The 16,345-nt window shown below is 44.5% G+C and overlaps 1 protein-coding gene across 5 annotated transcripts in view; it reads left to right on the plus strand.

The window, feature by feature from the left end:
• Nucleotides 1-16,345, plus strand: part of slc1a2b (solute carrier family 1 member 2b) — a 93,724-nt gene that overhangs the window by 55,544 nt on the left and 21,835 nt on the right. For 3 of the 5 annotated variants that reach the window (XM_055649753.1, XM_055649757.1, XM_055649754.1), the window contains exon 2: nt 12,738-12,880. In XM_055649753.1, the coding sequence (XP_055505728.1) occupies nt 12,748-12,880 (133 nt within the window). In that variant the 5' untranslated portion in view covers nt 12,738-12,747. Of the gene's footprint in view, nt 1-12,734; nt 12,881-16,345 lie in introns of all 5 variants that reach the window. The other 2 variants (XM_055649755.1, XM_055649756.1) reach the window with 1 other exon arrangement.

A 16,345-nucleotide genomic window follows, 5' to 3' on the forward strand; every position in this document is an offset into this window, starting at 1 on the left:
AGGCGTTTGCACCTCCTGCCCAATGGTAGGCAGCGGGAAAAGAGCATGGACTAATGGTGGGGATCCCTGATGATGGATGCCGCCTTCTTGAGGGAGCACCTGATGTAGATGCTTTTGATGGTGGCGATGTCTACTGATGGATGGATCGGGCTGAGTGCACCACAGTCTTTTGCATTCCCGTGCATTGGAATTGCCATGATGCAACCAGTCAGGATTCTTTCTACAGTAGATCTGTAGAAGTTTGTTAGAGTATTTGGCGACTTTAAATGTATAAGAGAGTAGAGGCTTGGCGTGCTTTCTTCGTGATTACTTCTAAGTGCTGCACAGACGGCAAATCATCCGAGATGTTAATGTCGTGGAATTTGAAGCTGCTAACTCTCTCCACCTCCAACCCACCAATGAAAACTGGAACATGGCCTCCTGATTTCCCTTTTCTGAAGTCAATGTTTAGTTTAGTTTAGAGATACAGCGCGGAAACGGGCCCTTCGGCCCACCGAGTCCGCACCGACCAGCGATCCCCGCACATTAACACTATCCTACACACAGTAGGGACAATTTTACACATACACCAAGCCAATTAACCTACATACCTGCTCGTCTTTGAAGAATGGGAGGAAACCGTAGATCTCGGAGAAATCCCATACAGGGAGAATGTACAAACTCCGTACAGACAGCACCTGTAGTTGGGATCGAACCTGGGTCCCCAGTGCTGCTAGTGCTGTGAGGCAGTAACTCTACCACTATGCCACCGTGCCGTCCTTGGTATGATTGACTTTGAGAAAGTAAGGTTGTTGTTGTGGCAAAGCTTAACCAGGTGGTCTATCTCATCTCTTGAATGACTTCCGCTTTCCGAGCCCCCACTCCCGCCAAATATGAGCACAAGACGAGTTTATCATGGATCAGAGGCTACCACCACTTCCTATGTCTGACGCCAGCATTCAGTCCATAAGGTGGATGAAGAAACCCATGGTTTGGGAACAGCTCCATCCAGGACCATAAGAAAATGCAGCAAATTATGAACGCAGCCCAGGCCATCGCACAAACCAACCTCCCTTCTATTGATTCCCTTCTATCAGGACCTCATGCTGCCTCGGCAAGGTCAGCAGCATAATCAGGGACGATTTGTACCCTGGCCACTTCCTCTTCTCCCCTCTCTCAACAGTCTAAAGGTATAGAAGAGTGAAAATGCTCACCACCAGATTCGGGGACAGTTTCTTCCCAGCTGTTATCAGGCAACTGAATCATCCTACCATAACTGGAGAGCAGTGCTGAACTACTATCTACCTCTGATGTCCCTCGGACTATCGTTGAACGGACTTTGCTGGCTTTACCTTGCACTAAACGTTATTCCCTTAACATTTATCTATACACTGTAAATGGATTGATTGTAACCATGTACTGTCTTTCTGCTGACTGGTTAGCACGCAACAAAAAGCTTTTGTTTGTACCTCGGTACAGGTGACAATAAACTAAACTGAACTGAAACCGGGCTGGATCTCCATGTATGGAGAGTCAGGGGCGAGCCAGTACGTAGCAGTCTCTCGTGCCTCTCTGATGCAGAAATCTAGCTCTTGTTCTTGTTCTCGATCTTGTTCTCCAGTGTTTGTACACTGGCCAAGTATGTGGGATCACACGATGCTTCACTCTTATCTGATGTTCTCCCTGCTGCTTCCAGTACTTATGTTCCAAGGCTCAGTCTGCTGGGCTCACTGCGTCCATTGAGCAATCATAAGATCACTAATGATATAAGTAACTCAATGGACAGTTTATTTCTGCTGTGGTTCTGGCTGCAGATTTCAGCTTTAAATAGTCAAAATGTGAGTACACAATTGTTCTCCTGCATGCTGCCTACAAAATGCCTCCTCTCCCCAGTGCCATCTTGAGAGGCTGCTGTAATAGACATGCTGCATGCTGTTACAACCCAGAGTCCTCTATCAGGATCTTCAGGGCAGCACATTACCATGGCTACAAGGAGCTGGCTTTGATCGTGACCTTGGTGTTTGCAATTACTGCCCCTGGGGTTCCTCTGGGTGCTCTGATTTCCTCCCACATCCCAAAGCCCTGCCGGTAGCTTAATTGACCTTTTATACGTTCCCCTTGAATTGAGGTGAGTGGCAGAAAAAGAATCAATGTGGAATTGGAGAAGATATGCGAGAGAATAGGTTGCAGGTTTACAGGGGGATAGGAATGATGGGGTTCGTCCCACGTATCAACCTAATGGGCTGAATGGCCTGCGTCATGTTGTAATGAATCTGTAATCCATGCTTCTATATCAGAGAGTGTTATGCCCTTGTCCCACTTAGGAAACCTGAACGGAAATCTCTGGAGACTTTGCGCCCCATCTAAAGTTTCCGTACGGTTATTGGAGGTTCCCGGAGGTTTTTGTCAGTCTCCCTAATGGTGGAAAGTGGTTTTCGCTTTCCACTATGTTCCGGCGATTATTTCAAAAAGTTCAAAACCGGCCGCGACTAAAAATAGGTTGCCGTTTTAAAAATTGGTAATTTTTTAGTCGAAGCTGGTTGCGATGCTAGTTGAAGGTGGTTGCCGGAGGTTGCAGGTGGTTGCCGGAGGTTGCAGGTGGTTGCCGGAGGTTGCAGGTAGTGGAAGGACTCACTATCTGCTGAGCCTCACTAATGTTCTTTCTGAAGGTCTCGTGGAAGGTGGCTGCGCCATAAAACAAAGATCAAAGGCAGGAAGTTGCACTGCCTCAGGAGGCTTCTTCAATAAGATCATGTCTGAACCTATACTTTGCCAACCTAATTGCTTTTGTCTCACAAAGTCTGTCAATCCACATTTTTTAAATAAATTTAACACTTGGGCAGACAATTCCAACCTTACAACAAGGATTGCTTTCTCCTCGTGGTTAACCCCTTATCCCATTATGAGTAATTTGTGAATCTTTTGCAAGGGAAACAATCTTTCAGCTTGCACTCCGTCAATAACTCTGAGAATCTTATCAGTGTCAGCAAGATCATCAATCATTCTCCTCAGCTCCAGGGAATATAAACTGAGTTTACTCAGTTTCTCCCAATGATGGACAAATCTCAACCCAGGCATATTCTGGTAAATACCCATGGAATCTGAGTATAAATGTTCGCAGGCAGGGAGATAAAAAACGGACTAAGAAACTGAACATAAACTGGACATTGTGTCGACAGGAAGGCCTTTCCAATTTCAGTAAGACTTCCTCACTCATACAGCAATATACTTTGTAATGAAGGTCCCAAACATTTGCCTTCCAGGTTGCTTTCTGTATCGATTTTTAAATGTATGTGTTTCAAATATAGCAGCACCAATTGCCCTGACTGTTTATATGTAAAGTGTTTTTTTAATTCATTAAATACTTCTTCATTCACTTTCTCATCCAACAATCTACTGTATGCTACTTTATGAATTAGCTTCTGAAAATCCATAACCACAACTCATTTACTTTACTATCCTGACTCTGCTTAATTATGAGTTTTCCAAATGCTCTTTCACATGATAGATGATTCCTGGATTTTTCATGCTCAACAAATTATGCCAGATAGCCTTTGGTCCCTCGTCTTTTCTCTGCCTTCCTTGTAGCACAGCTGGATTACATCTGCAAACCCACGGGTCTTGGAAGATAAAAGGCAATGCACCACCATCTCATTTAGAGCCTAATGGGCCTGTCCCACTTGGGCGATTTCTCAGCGGACTGCCGATGACTGTCAAGAGTCGCAACTTGAACGGCGACTGTCAGAGTGGAACACACACACACACACATACAAACACATTGCTTCCTTCACCAGCCCCTGTGAATTTTTTAGACAGCGCTCCCCCTGCTTGCCATGTCTAAAAAATTCACACGGTGCAAAGTCAAGGTGATACAGACACACACCGCGATGAACAGGAAGGTTGGTGCTGTAATTACGATGGCTAAAGCACAGTGTACGGCAAGTCCTTTAAAAGAGGGGGGTGAGGGGGAGGTGAAAGGGGGAGAAGGAGTGGAGAGCCAGAGAAACACGGCTGTGAAGCTCGGCAGACATTTAACGTATCCTTGGTTCTGAAAACTACTGCTACCTAATTTTTCCCATTGACCCTATGAAATTCACCTGTCAGCACTGGCTACAACCTAGGAGAACTTCCGAGAACCTGTGACCTCCTGGCAACCCACTAGGACCTCCTTGTGACCTACCTACGGCTCAAGAATTCTCACTACTTTCTATGGCGGCTTCATTCTAATCGCCGCAAATTTTTCAACATGTTGAAAAATTCACAGCGACCATAATGAGGCCGCGACTAGTTCCCAGAATGCGGGAACTCCTCACGACCATGAAGGCGACTCCCCGGCAACAAGTGGCGACCATGTGGCAACTGCATAGTCTCCTGCAGTCGCCTAAAACGTCGCCTGAGTGGGACAGGCCCATGAGGTCATCGTCTATTAATTTCAGGGAACCTGTCGATTTTCAGTCTCAGTATTTCCTTCTGTGCTTCGTATATTGAAATATTAATAATTTTAAGTTTCTTTCTCTCATTTCACCATAGAATTTGCAATATATCAAATATGTTCATATCTTTTCACTGTGAAGGCAGGAACAAAATATTTACTTAACCTCTGAAGTGTCATTATTCCTCTTTCCTAGTTATTTAATCTCTCTCTACTGCCTCTATTTTTGACGTGCTTTCTTTGGTAACATTTTGCAATCTGCTCTTAGGCTTCTTTGTAGCTTACTCTGTTTTCTCAGTCACTTCCTTAGTTATTTTGTTGAACTGAATTCTTCGGTCATTTTTTAAATTAATTTCAGTGATGAAATGATATGCCATTTATTGTCACTATACATGTACAGTGAAACTGAAAGCTGCTCGTACTCAGTGCATACATACAATTTAGCACAAAAAACAAGAAACAGAAAAACAAAAACAGAAGGGAGAAGGGGGGAGGGGATAGGTGCACAATTCTGCGGCGCTATATACATATATACAGATGGAAGTCCGGGTGTTGGGCTGTGAAGTCAGTGCATGTGTGAATTTGAATTCAGAGTAGTTATAGTTTTCGGAAAGCAACTATTTCTGAGTCCTGGATTTGATGCACCTATAGCGCCTTCCAGAGGGCAGCAGGTCGAACAGTCCAAACGCAGGATGGGAGCTGTCTTTGATGATCTTCTTTGCCCTGCTAAGGCAGCGGGAGGTGTAGATATCCATCAGGGAGGGGAGAGGGCAACCAATGATCTTCTGCGCTGTCCTAGTTACCCTCTGAAGCCTCTCCCTGTCTGCCATGGTGCAGCTGCCATACCATGCTGTAATGCAGTATGTCAGCAGGCTCTCGATGGACGAGCGGTAGAAGGTCAGCAGCAGGTTAGAGGTGCTTTGATTGATAACTTTGGTGGATCGAATACTTGAGGTTATTCAGAAAAGCACAGGCAAACGATGCTGCTCTTCTAAAATAGACTGTGCATTTTAAAATTCATTTTGGAAATTTAAGAGTCACCAGCGAGGTCAGCATTTATGGCCCTCTCTTAATTATTCGTGAGAAGTTGATGGAGAACAATATTCTTGAACTGTTGCTATCCTTCGGGTGAAAGTGAACCACAGTGGTGTTGGGAAAGATGTCCCAGTGGGAGCGATGGGGTGGTCAGTGGAGTCTGTTGGAGACCATAAGAGGATATGGCAATAACTAAGGTACACAAAAATGCTGGAGAAACTCAGCGGGTGCAGCAAAGGAGATAGGCAACGTTTCGGGCCGAAACCCTTCTTCAGGCAATAACTAAGATGGCAAACATTCTAATCTGGCACTCAGTAGTAGAATTATTTGTCCCTCAAAAGCCCAATGACAGACACATTTTAAACAATATTTTTGTTTAAGAAAACTATAAACATTAACATAAAAATCCTCTAATGTATATAACATTTCTGTCATCATTACCAAGGATAGCGTGGTGGTGCAATGGTTTGCATTGTTGCCTTGGTGCCAGGAACAGGGGTTGGATCCTGACCTTGGATAATGCTTGTGTCGAGATTTTATGCATGAGTTTCCACTGGATGCTCTGGTTTCACACTGAATCCTAAAGACGTGCTGGTAGATTAATTGGCTACTGTGAATTATCCTGTGGCCTGGGTAATTAAAAAAACAAATCAAGGAAGGGCTGTTGGGGATTTGCAAGGGAGAATTAGTTACAGGGCTACAGGGAAGTAAGGAGAGTGGAAAGGGACTGATGGATTCACTGCTGGCCGTTTTCTGAGCTATAAGTAGGTAGGTATAATAAATACTGAACATAAACACGACACCAGATATGTAGTGCTCTTACTGTTCATGGAGTTTTAACTCAGATTCCAGCCACATCCCAGGCAATGGTGCGAGGGCCTTAAGCTGTAGCTTTAACATGCCCATTTATCACAAAGCCCTTGTCCTGAGATTGTGCCAGTTTGCAACTGTCCACCTACACTTTGCACTGGAAGAACGTTGAGTTTTATGTGGACAGAATTGTCTTTAACTAAGCTGAGTGGTTTCAAGTAACAGTGCATACTTGTATCAATGTGAATGCCTGGGAATGGATCTTACAGGGGCAGACACCCAGACCAAAATCTCCTTGATACATTGCAACAGGAGTAATGTGTAGCGCTGGTCTTTAACAAGAAGGCATATGGTATGCTTGCCTTCATCAGCCGGGTATTTAGTATAAGAGTCAGGAAGTCATCGTGCAGCATTATAGGGCTTTGGTTAGGCTGCATTAGGAATATTGTGCACAGTTCTGGTCACCACATTACAGGAATTTGTGGAGGCTTTGGAGAAGGTGCAGAGGTTTACCAGAATGCTGCCTGGATTAGAAGGTATTAGATGTAAGGAGAGGCTGGACAAACTTGGGTCGTTTTTTTATGGAGCGTCAGAGGCTGAAGGGAGACCCGATAGAAGTTTTTTTTTCCCATGGTGGAATGTCAAAAACTAGAGGGTGAGAGAAGTAAACTTTAAAGGAGATGTGTGGGCTACGTTTTTTACAGAGAGCGGTGAGTGCCTGGAACCCACTGCCAGGGATGGTGATGGAGGCAGAAACAATAGTGACGTTCTTTCTGGGCCCGTTCACTAACAGAATGAAGGGATGTGGGGAGAAAGCAGGAACGGGGTACTGATTTTGTATGATCAACTATGATCATATTGGACGGCGGTGCTGGCTTAAAGGGCCGAATAGCCTACTCCTGCACCTGTTTTCTATGCTTCTGTGTTTCTTTTGGATAAGCACATGAATACGCAGGGAATGGAGGGATATGGATCATGTGGAGGTAGAGGAGAGGAGTTTAACTTGGCATCATGTTCGACACAAACATTGTGGGCCGAAAAGCCTGTCCCTGTGTTGCACTGTTTTATGTTCTACATTATAAATCCAGGGTGGCTTTCATATATGACATTGCTACCATAGTTGGACATGGAAAATTGAAAGAATGGATCTTAAAACTTGTGGGAAAAGTTAATGATAGCAAATTAGATTAAAATAATTTGGCGATAACAGACGGATGGGGAGTGATACTTTGAATGTATGGACTAGAGGTCAGAGTGCACTCTGCTGCCACCCCTAGCTTTACAAAATTGCCCAATCCCTTCACTGTAGGTTTCTTGGTGTAATGGTGACTGCAAAATGACTTTTATTCCTGGGGGTCCACCTAACCTGAGACGATTTCACAAACATCACAGGCAACGCATACATGACAACAAATAGACAAAGACAAATGTCAACAAATGACATAAATAACAACAAATAGACTGGTTCCTTTTTTTCTGTCCATCCAGTGCCTGTGAAAAAGAAAACAAAAATGCTGCAAATTTGAAATAAAAAGTTGTAAAATCAGGCCATGGAGCATCTGTCGGAAGAGAAACAGAGTTAACGTTTCAAGTCAATGGTCCTTTGTCAAAGCTGTGATGAGAGAAAACAAGTTTGCTTTAGGTTGCAGAGAAGGGGGAGTGAGGGATGGAAAGGGCACGTGGAATATCTGTGATAGAGGGAGACAAGGATAACTGGGGCAGATATGGGCTGGTAATGATTCATTGTTAATGTTTTGTGTTGCTAATAGCAGGGCAATGGGACATGCCGAGCAGGTTAGGCTGTGCTAATGGTGAGAGAACTGAGCCAACATCATCGATTCATGACTCAGAGTCTGAACAATTCTGATACATCGAAACATAGAAAATAGGTGCAGGAGGAAGCCATTTGGCCCGTCGAGCCAGCACCGGCATTCATTGTGATCATGGCTGATCGTCCCCAATCAATAACCCGTGCTTGCCTTCTCCCCATATCCCTTCATTCCACTAGCCCCTAGAGCTCTATCTAACTCTCTCTTAAATCCATCCAGTGATTTGGCCTCCACTGCCCTCTGTGGCAGGGAATTCCACAAATTCACAACTCTCTGCGTGAAAAAGTTTTTTCTCACCTCAGTCTTAAATGGCCTCCCCTTTATTCTAAGACTGTGGCCCCTGGTTCTGGACACCCAACATTGGAAACATTTTTCCTGCATCTAGCTTGTCCAGTCCTTTTATAATTTTATATGTTTCTATAAGATTCCCCCCCATCCTTCTAAACTCCAGTGAATACAAGCCTTGTCTTTTCAATCTTTCCTCATATGACAGTCCCGCCATCCCAGGGATCAATCTCGTGAACATATGCTGCACTACATCAATCACAAGGATGTCCTTCCTCAAATTAGGAGACCAAAACTGTGCGCAATACTCCAGATGTGGTATTACCAGAGCCCTATACAACTGCAGAAGAAACTGCAGAAGATACAGACAGAGAAAGCAAACATGCACACTTTAGCTGTACTCCTGGTGAAGCCCAAAATCGCATCAGAGTATTAGTCTGTGCTAGATTATTTAGGTTTGGAACCTTTTCATGCCTCTAGTTTCCCTCCCCCTTGACTCTCGGTCTGAAGAAGGGTTTCGACCCGAAATATCATCTGTTCCTCTTCTCCAGAGATGCCGCCTGACCCACAGAGTTACTCCAGCATTTTGTGTCTATCATTGGTGTAAACCAGCATCTGCAATCCCCTCCTCCACAAGGTTATTTAGTATTAATCACAACTCAATGTAAATTACCAAATGTAGAAAAAGTAAACTAATATGCCTAATCTTTAAATGTTTGCATATTACTGTAAGTGAGAGGACAGAGTGTGTTAATGGGAATAGGCAATATTTGGTATTAGTTAATGGGAAGATGGAGGTTGAAGGGTGAGGTTAAAGCTGCTGAGGTCTGTGTGATTTCCTGTGCTTATTTGCAGCAAAGTGTCCAAGCTTTCCAATTGCCCCACATTGCCCCTGAGCTTCCCTCTGCAGTTGATCTGGCTGCATTAACGGTACCTTGTTACCTTATGTTCAGAGCCTCACCTTCTTCAGGAGCACCAGATGGTATCTGTACCACATTGCTCACAGATTGAAAGGGAAGCCTTCAATCCATCCGATAGCATAGAGAGGAGATAGAGGAAAATAACAAGATGCCCAGCAGTGAGCCCCATTGCTTCAGCCTCCCACCACTGATCAATCACACTGACTCTCTCACTATAGACCAGCCAGCTTAGTCTCAGTCTCCCAGTTCAACCAGTTTCCCTGATCTTAGTTTGCCCATTGTAAGTAGGTACAGGCAATCCCTGGGAATTCATTACTTCTGTTTTTACACATGTCCATAAGTCGCTTTTGTTCGTAAATTGCAAAGTACATAATTGTGACCAATATGGTAATTGTACCTCTACAGTGTTGTAGCGAATGGCATCAAAATGATATCAGACCAGGAAGAAAGAATGAATAAATACGAAGGAAGAGAGGAAATTTGTTCTGCTGTTTGCAGGAACAAACACATGTATATACGTCGGGCTTTTGAATTCAATATTTTGGGAGCTCATTTGTATGTGGCAGTGTTTGTAAGCCACCTATTCCTTTTCTCCAGAGATGCTGCCTAACCCGCTGAGCTACTCCAGCATTTTGTTTCAATCTTTATAGAAACTACTAGACTAAGTGAGACCCCTTGGGTCCCAGCTTCACACGGGAGGGCTGGTTACACAACGCAATATTCCACCTCCACCAATTCCAATATACACCAGTGGGGGGGGGGGGGGGGGGGACACAGTTCACACACACATGGCTGGTGTGCTGGCGCTTCAGTCACTTACAGCTGGTGTGCTGGCAGTTCACTCAGTCACCCCTCCTCCCTTACATACCCCACGCTGCTCCTTGCCATTCACACCACACACAGACATTCTCACACTCACACACACACACACACACACACACACACAAACACACACACACACACACACACACACACACACACACACACACACACACACACACACACACACACACACACACACACACACACACACACACACACACACACACACACACACACACACACACACACACACACACACACACACACACACACATACACACACACATACACACACACACACACACACACACACACACACACACACACACACACACACACACCACACGCACACACACACACACACACACACACACACACACACACACACACACACACACACACACACACACACACACACACACACACACACACACACACACACACACACACACACACACACACACACACATAGCGATTTTTTCTAAAATCAATATACAGAGCAGACAGGAAGTGGTCAAGGTGACACTGTTAATTATATAGATGGTTGTAACTTTCCTGTGATTTTCAGAGTCTTTTGAAAACTAAAACCACAAGGAGATTCAGAATCATAGTCAGGGAGACATGAAGCTACACAACAACGAAAGAGCCATTTTTTTGACATACTTTGTCCATGCCCGTCAAGTTCAAAGTTGGTGTACATCACATCGACTGGTTGCCCTTATGTATTGAATTGGTTGCAGCTCAAAAATTATTATCTTTTCTTTTATCCATGTTGACTCTGCCTGACTCTCTGAGTTACTCCAGCTTTTTGTGTCTTTCTTCGCTTTAATCCAGCATCTGCAGTTCCTTCCTTCACATTGACTCTGTCCAGTCATATTATTACCTTATCAGTCCTTTGCAACCACTTTCTTTGCAAAGGTTTCAAACATTCACCCCACAACTGACATCAGTTAGCTAGTTGAACTTTTCCCTCTCCCTTCTTTCTTAAAAAGTGGGATTGCATTTGTTACCTTCCAATCTATTATGAATTCTATGGAATTCTGGAGGATAACACCAAAGCATCCACTATCCCAGTCACCACCTTTTCCATGATCCAAATGTGCAGATCTGGAGGTCCTGGGGATTTGTTGACTTTCAGTATTTTATTTCACTAATGGACCTTCTCCCTGTGACAACGTGGGTTTCCTCCAATATCTTTTTTTTCACAAATGCTGATCCACTTTCGCTCCTCATGCCTGGAGTTCCCCATTATTCCCACAAGTGCTTCCATGTCTCCTTCCCTGAAGGCAGACAAAATACTCCTTTGTACTTTCTCCTCCCTCAGTCTGTAAGGGACCCACACTAATTTTTTGCTGAGCCTACTCTTTTAAAATATCTATAGGTTTTTTTCCAGCCTGGCGATCTGATGGGTGACCCTCATATACTACTTTGTCATTCCTTGCCCTACTACTTCTGAGTTGCCGTTATTATCTTCACGACACAGGCTAAATGGCCGCCAGTGATTGGAAGCAATTAGTTTTCACTGCTGTCAATTCACTGTCTCTGCCCTGTGCAGTTTCCAAATCATTGAGAGGGTCGGTACAATTCAATAGTGTCGCATATAAAATAATAGCTCTGGGAAAGGTGCAAGTCTCCCTGATATAATGTTAACATTCAGGACATGCCTGGAAGCATAATTGAAGCGTCACTATTAACACATTAATAATACAACAGCAGTGATATTAAAATAATAATGGGTTGGAAATGAGACCTCCCAAAGCAGTTTGCTGGATTCATGACATCCAGCCTCACAGTGCACACACAGCAAAAGCCAGATGAACCGTAGGGATACTTAAAAGAAGGAACCGATGACTTTAGATTTTAGAGGTACAGCGTGGAAGAAAAGCCGTCTGACCCACCGAGTCCGTGTCGGCCAGCAATCACACCATTTTCTAGCACTATCCTATACACTAGGGATAATTCACAGAAGCCAATCAATCCACAAACCCTCATGTCTTCGGGAGGAAACCGGAGAAACCCCACGAGGTCACAGGGAGAATGTACAAACTCCATGCAGGCAGCACCCGTAGTCAGGATCGAACCCGGCTGTCTGGTGCTGTAAGTCAGCAACTCTACTGCTGCGCCACCGTGCTGTGGTGAAATTGCGGAGCTGGTTCTCAGGCTTGATCTCTCGGCCTGTGGCTGTCCGCGGGGTGAGTAGTCAATGTGTGCTCAAGGAGATTCTCTGAAATGTGGGTAAGTTTGGTTGCATCAGATTTCTACAACTCGCTACTTGAAAGGATGGAGGATGGTAGAGGGAGGACCTTTCGCCGCAGTTACAAAGAACCCTGATGTGTATTTGGAGAACTGTGATCAACTTGCTGGAAGCTGGAAATGAACATTGGCCAATTCTTTTTCAATTGGCCCAGATACAATGATAAAGTTGCAGCAAGTAGGAATTTCATTGTCCTAATCTCGATGCGGGTGACAAATAAATAATCTAGACTCTGACTTGACCTTCCACGATTCTCAGATAACACTCACACCCAAGCTAGGAGCAGGAGGAGGCCACTCAGTCACTTGAGCTTATTCAATCAAGGCTGAGCATGCGATTGTGACCATGTTGCTGTTTTGTCTCCCAAGCAGCTCTGCCAGGATGTCCAAGCTAGTGGAGGTAAGGATGGAAGAGTGCAACCTGACGACTGAGAAGCCTCCGATCAAGGTGCCCGTCTGGAAACGGCTGGGGAGGAACCTGAGGAAGAACCTGCTGCTGTCTCTCACGGTATTTGGTGAGTCAACTCCCACCACCCGACCAGGGGCAGGCACGGAGAGAATAAAACCTCAAACAAGTGCTGGCAGTAACACAGCAAGAATATGATGTGCCCACTGCTGCACATTTCCAATGGTTTTCTATATTTAGATTCTCTGCACGTAAGGTGTCTTTGGAGCAGGAGTTCGTGGCAGATGAGGAGAAGGGGTGGGTTGTCGTGGTGTACTGTAGATGATTCTACAATTAAGGAGATGGGCAACATCCTTTGCAAAGAAAAGGATGAGTCCCATGTAACAATGTACACGCTAGGGTGCAGAACACCTTGGGTCACTGTGGAAAGACATTGGAGAGGTAGTGGGAGAGGCTCTGGTTCTTATTGGGCATAATAACATTGGGAAGAGTAACGAATGATCATCTTTGGGCAGGATAAGCCTCCAGGAGTTAAACCAAACATAGGTCCTCAGCAGTTATAATATCTGGGTTTTTAACTTCATGTACATGCATTAGAATATTGGAAGATGGAATGTAGAAAGTTTTTAAGAATCCTGTTCTATGATGTATGCCAAACAGCCACCCTCATGCCCAATTTTATTTTGGAGTCACGTGAGTGACTACGTGAAGAAGCCCGCCAGCCCGCATGCGCGTCAATTACGTCTAACGCACTAACACACTTTGACTCCAATTTACCAGGTCCATCTACAACATTCTGTTTGTTGTTTGAACAACATTTAAAAGGCATTTGGGCAGATACACGGGTAGGAGAGAGGGATACGGGCCAAATGTGGGCATGTGAGACTAGTGTAGATGGGGCATGTTGGATGTCATGGACAAGTTGAGCCAAAGGTCCTGTTTCCTTGCTCTATGACTCTATGACAACCTCCTCCTGAGCGGTTAGAACCAGGGGGTCTTTTCCCCTCACACCATCGTTTGACCCTCTCCGCTGTATCAGGCTAGGGACGTTGCAAATTCACTTGATATGATCATTCACACTCCTATTCTGTCATGCTCATTATATTTTTTCCTTGGGCTACTTCTAGTTCTACGCCAAATGTAGTACAAAAGTAATGCCTTGCTCCAAGTTATATTGAGCCATAATCATAGAGATCTTGAAACACATGGTATGGAAACAGGCCATTTGACCCACAATGTCCTCGCTCACTATCAATCACACTCACATTAATCCCATTTAAAATTTCTCAGGTCCAGCCTCCTGACCTAATGGAGGGGGTGTGGCATAGGTTCTGGCTCTGGAAGGTATATTCTCTAAGGAGAGATTAAGCAGGTTGGGTCTATGCTGAAGTTTAGAAGAATGAGAAGAGAGCACTCATTGAAGCAGACAAACACTATTAGGTTGACTGGGCAGACGGGGGAATGGCCATTCCGCCTGGATGCAGTGTCTAGAACCGGGGGGTGGTCGCAGTCTCACAGTGAGTGTTCAACCATTCTGGACGGACAGGAGAAGAAGGTTCTTCACCCAGCAGGAGGTGAATATTTGGAATTCCCAATCCAAAAGGCTATGGAGTCACCAGGCACAGTATGGCAATTGATAAGAGCTTGCGATGTGAACAAATGTCCAGGGTTATGAGGAGAAGGCAGGAGAATGGGGTTAGGAGGGAGAGATAGATCAGCCATGATTGAATGGCGGAGTAGACTTGATGAGCCGAATGGCCAAATTCTGCCCCTATCACTTACGACTTTATGACCTTATAAAGGAGTCCTGGGATGTGAAGTTAGAGCAAGGTAATTACACTGAGGTTAAAAAGCATAATATTTTCGAACGAGAGGCAGGTATGTGGGGCTATAAGACCTGCTCCTCGTTCTATTTCTTCTCATTTCCTTGTCCTTAACACATGTGGGTTTTGTTACAATGAGAATCCATGACATCCAAAGTCACAGGGCACGATCTCCCTGCCTTCGCCCCAAGGCCAGGACTCATTTGGAAGTCCGGTCTTTCTGAGATTCCCCGACAATACTCTGGGAATCCACCTCTGGGAATAATCTGGGAATTCACTTTTGGGAAGACTTTGGGAATACGCCTTGCAGCCAATACACAGTAAGGAAAAGAACATTTGGTTTAGTTTAAGTTTAGTTTAGTTGAAAGATACTGCATGGAACCAGGCCGTTCGGCCCTCCGGGTCCATGCCGACCATCGATCACTCATTCACACTCGTCCTATGTTCTCCCACTTTCCCATCTGCTCCCTACACATTAGAGGTCAATTAATCTACAAACCCGCATGTCTTTGCGATGTGGGAAGAAACTGGAACACCTGGTGAAAATTCACGAGGTCACATGGAGAATGTGTAAACTCCACACTATCAGCTCCCGAGGTCAGGTTTGAACCTGAGTCTTTACCTGTGTCACTGTGCCACCCATAAAGTGATCTTCTCCCAATGCAGAACAAGCCTTTGACAACAGGTGTAAGCCCCCTTTGATTTTCATGAGGATTGTAGGATTTAGGAATGTAAAACAAAGAGGAAGATATGTTACTTCTATCAATTATTTTACCTTATTTAATATTTTTAGTTTATTTCCTTTATTTAAAGTTTAAAAATTTACATAAATGTAATAGTTTTTAAATGTCGCTGAATGCTTGCTGAAGTATTTCTTCACTCCACAGCTGAACTAGAACAAGACTAGTCCTTTCGATTCCCTGTCCATCCTTACACTAAATTAGAACAAATTTGATCTGTATTTTAACAAATTTCTTGCATTGGAAAGTAAGCCAATTTGAAAGCCTTAACGATGCAAACATGAATGGCATCGATGACATGTACCAAGTACCTGTCCAAATGCTTGTAAATGTTGTACGTAGATCTCTCTCCACTACCTCCTCTGGCAGCTTGTCTGAAGAAGGGTCTCAACCTGAAATGGGGATAATCAGCCATGATTGGGGATGATCAGCCATGTTCACATTGAATGGCGGTGCTGGCTCGAAGGGCTGAATGGCCTACTCCTGCACCTATTGTCCAATGTCTATTGAAATGTCACCCATTCCTTCTCTCCAGAGATGCTGCCTTACTCCAGCTTTTTTACTCCCACTGAGTTACTCCAGCTTTTTGTGTCTATCTTCGGTTTAAACCAGCATCTGCAGTTCCTTCCTATCCACTACTCTGTGTGTGCAGATTTTGCCCTTCTGATCTCTCTTAAATTTCTCTCACCTTAAACCCTTGTCCTCTAGTTTCAGAAACCCTTGCCCTGGGAAAAAAAGACTATCTATCCTATCTCAGCCCCTCATAATTTGATAAACCTCTTTTATTTTTCCAGTCACCCATCAGCCTCTTACTACATACTGACAATAATCCTCCCCTGCCCAATGTTCCTTTTAACGGAAGCCCCCCACTTCAGACAACATCTTGGTGAATCCATTCTGCTCTTTATCTAATACTACCACATCCTTCCTGTGACATATTTTGACCTGCGGGCAGTAATAGTCCTCTGGACCCGTCTTTTGAAATGTGTTAACACTTATAAAAACACAACT

Source organism: Leucoraja erinacea, chromosome 18 (assembly GCF_028641065.1).
Source record: "Leucoraja erinacea ecotype New England chromosome 18, Leri_hhj_1, whole genome shotgun sequence".
Classification (NCBI taxonomy): domain Eukaryota; kingdom Metazoa; phylum Chordata; class Chondrichthyes; order Rajiformes; family Rajidae; genus Leucoraja; species Leucoraja erinaceus.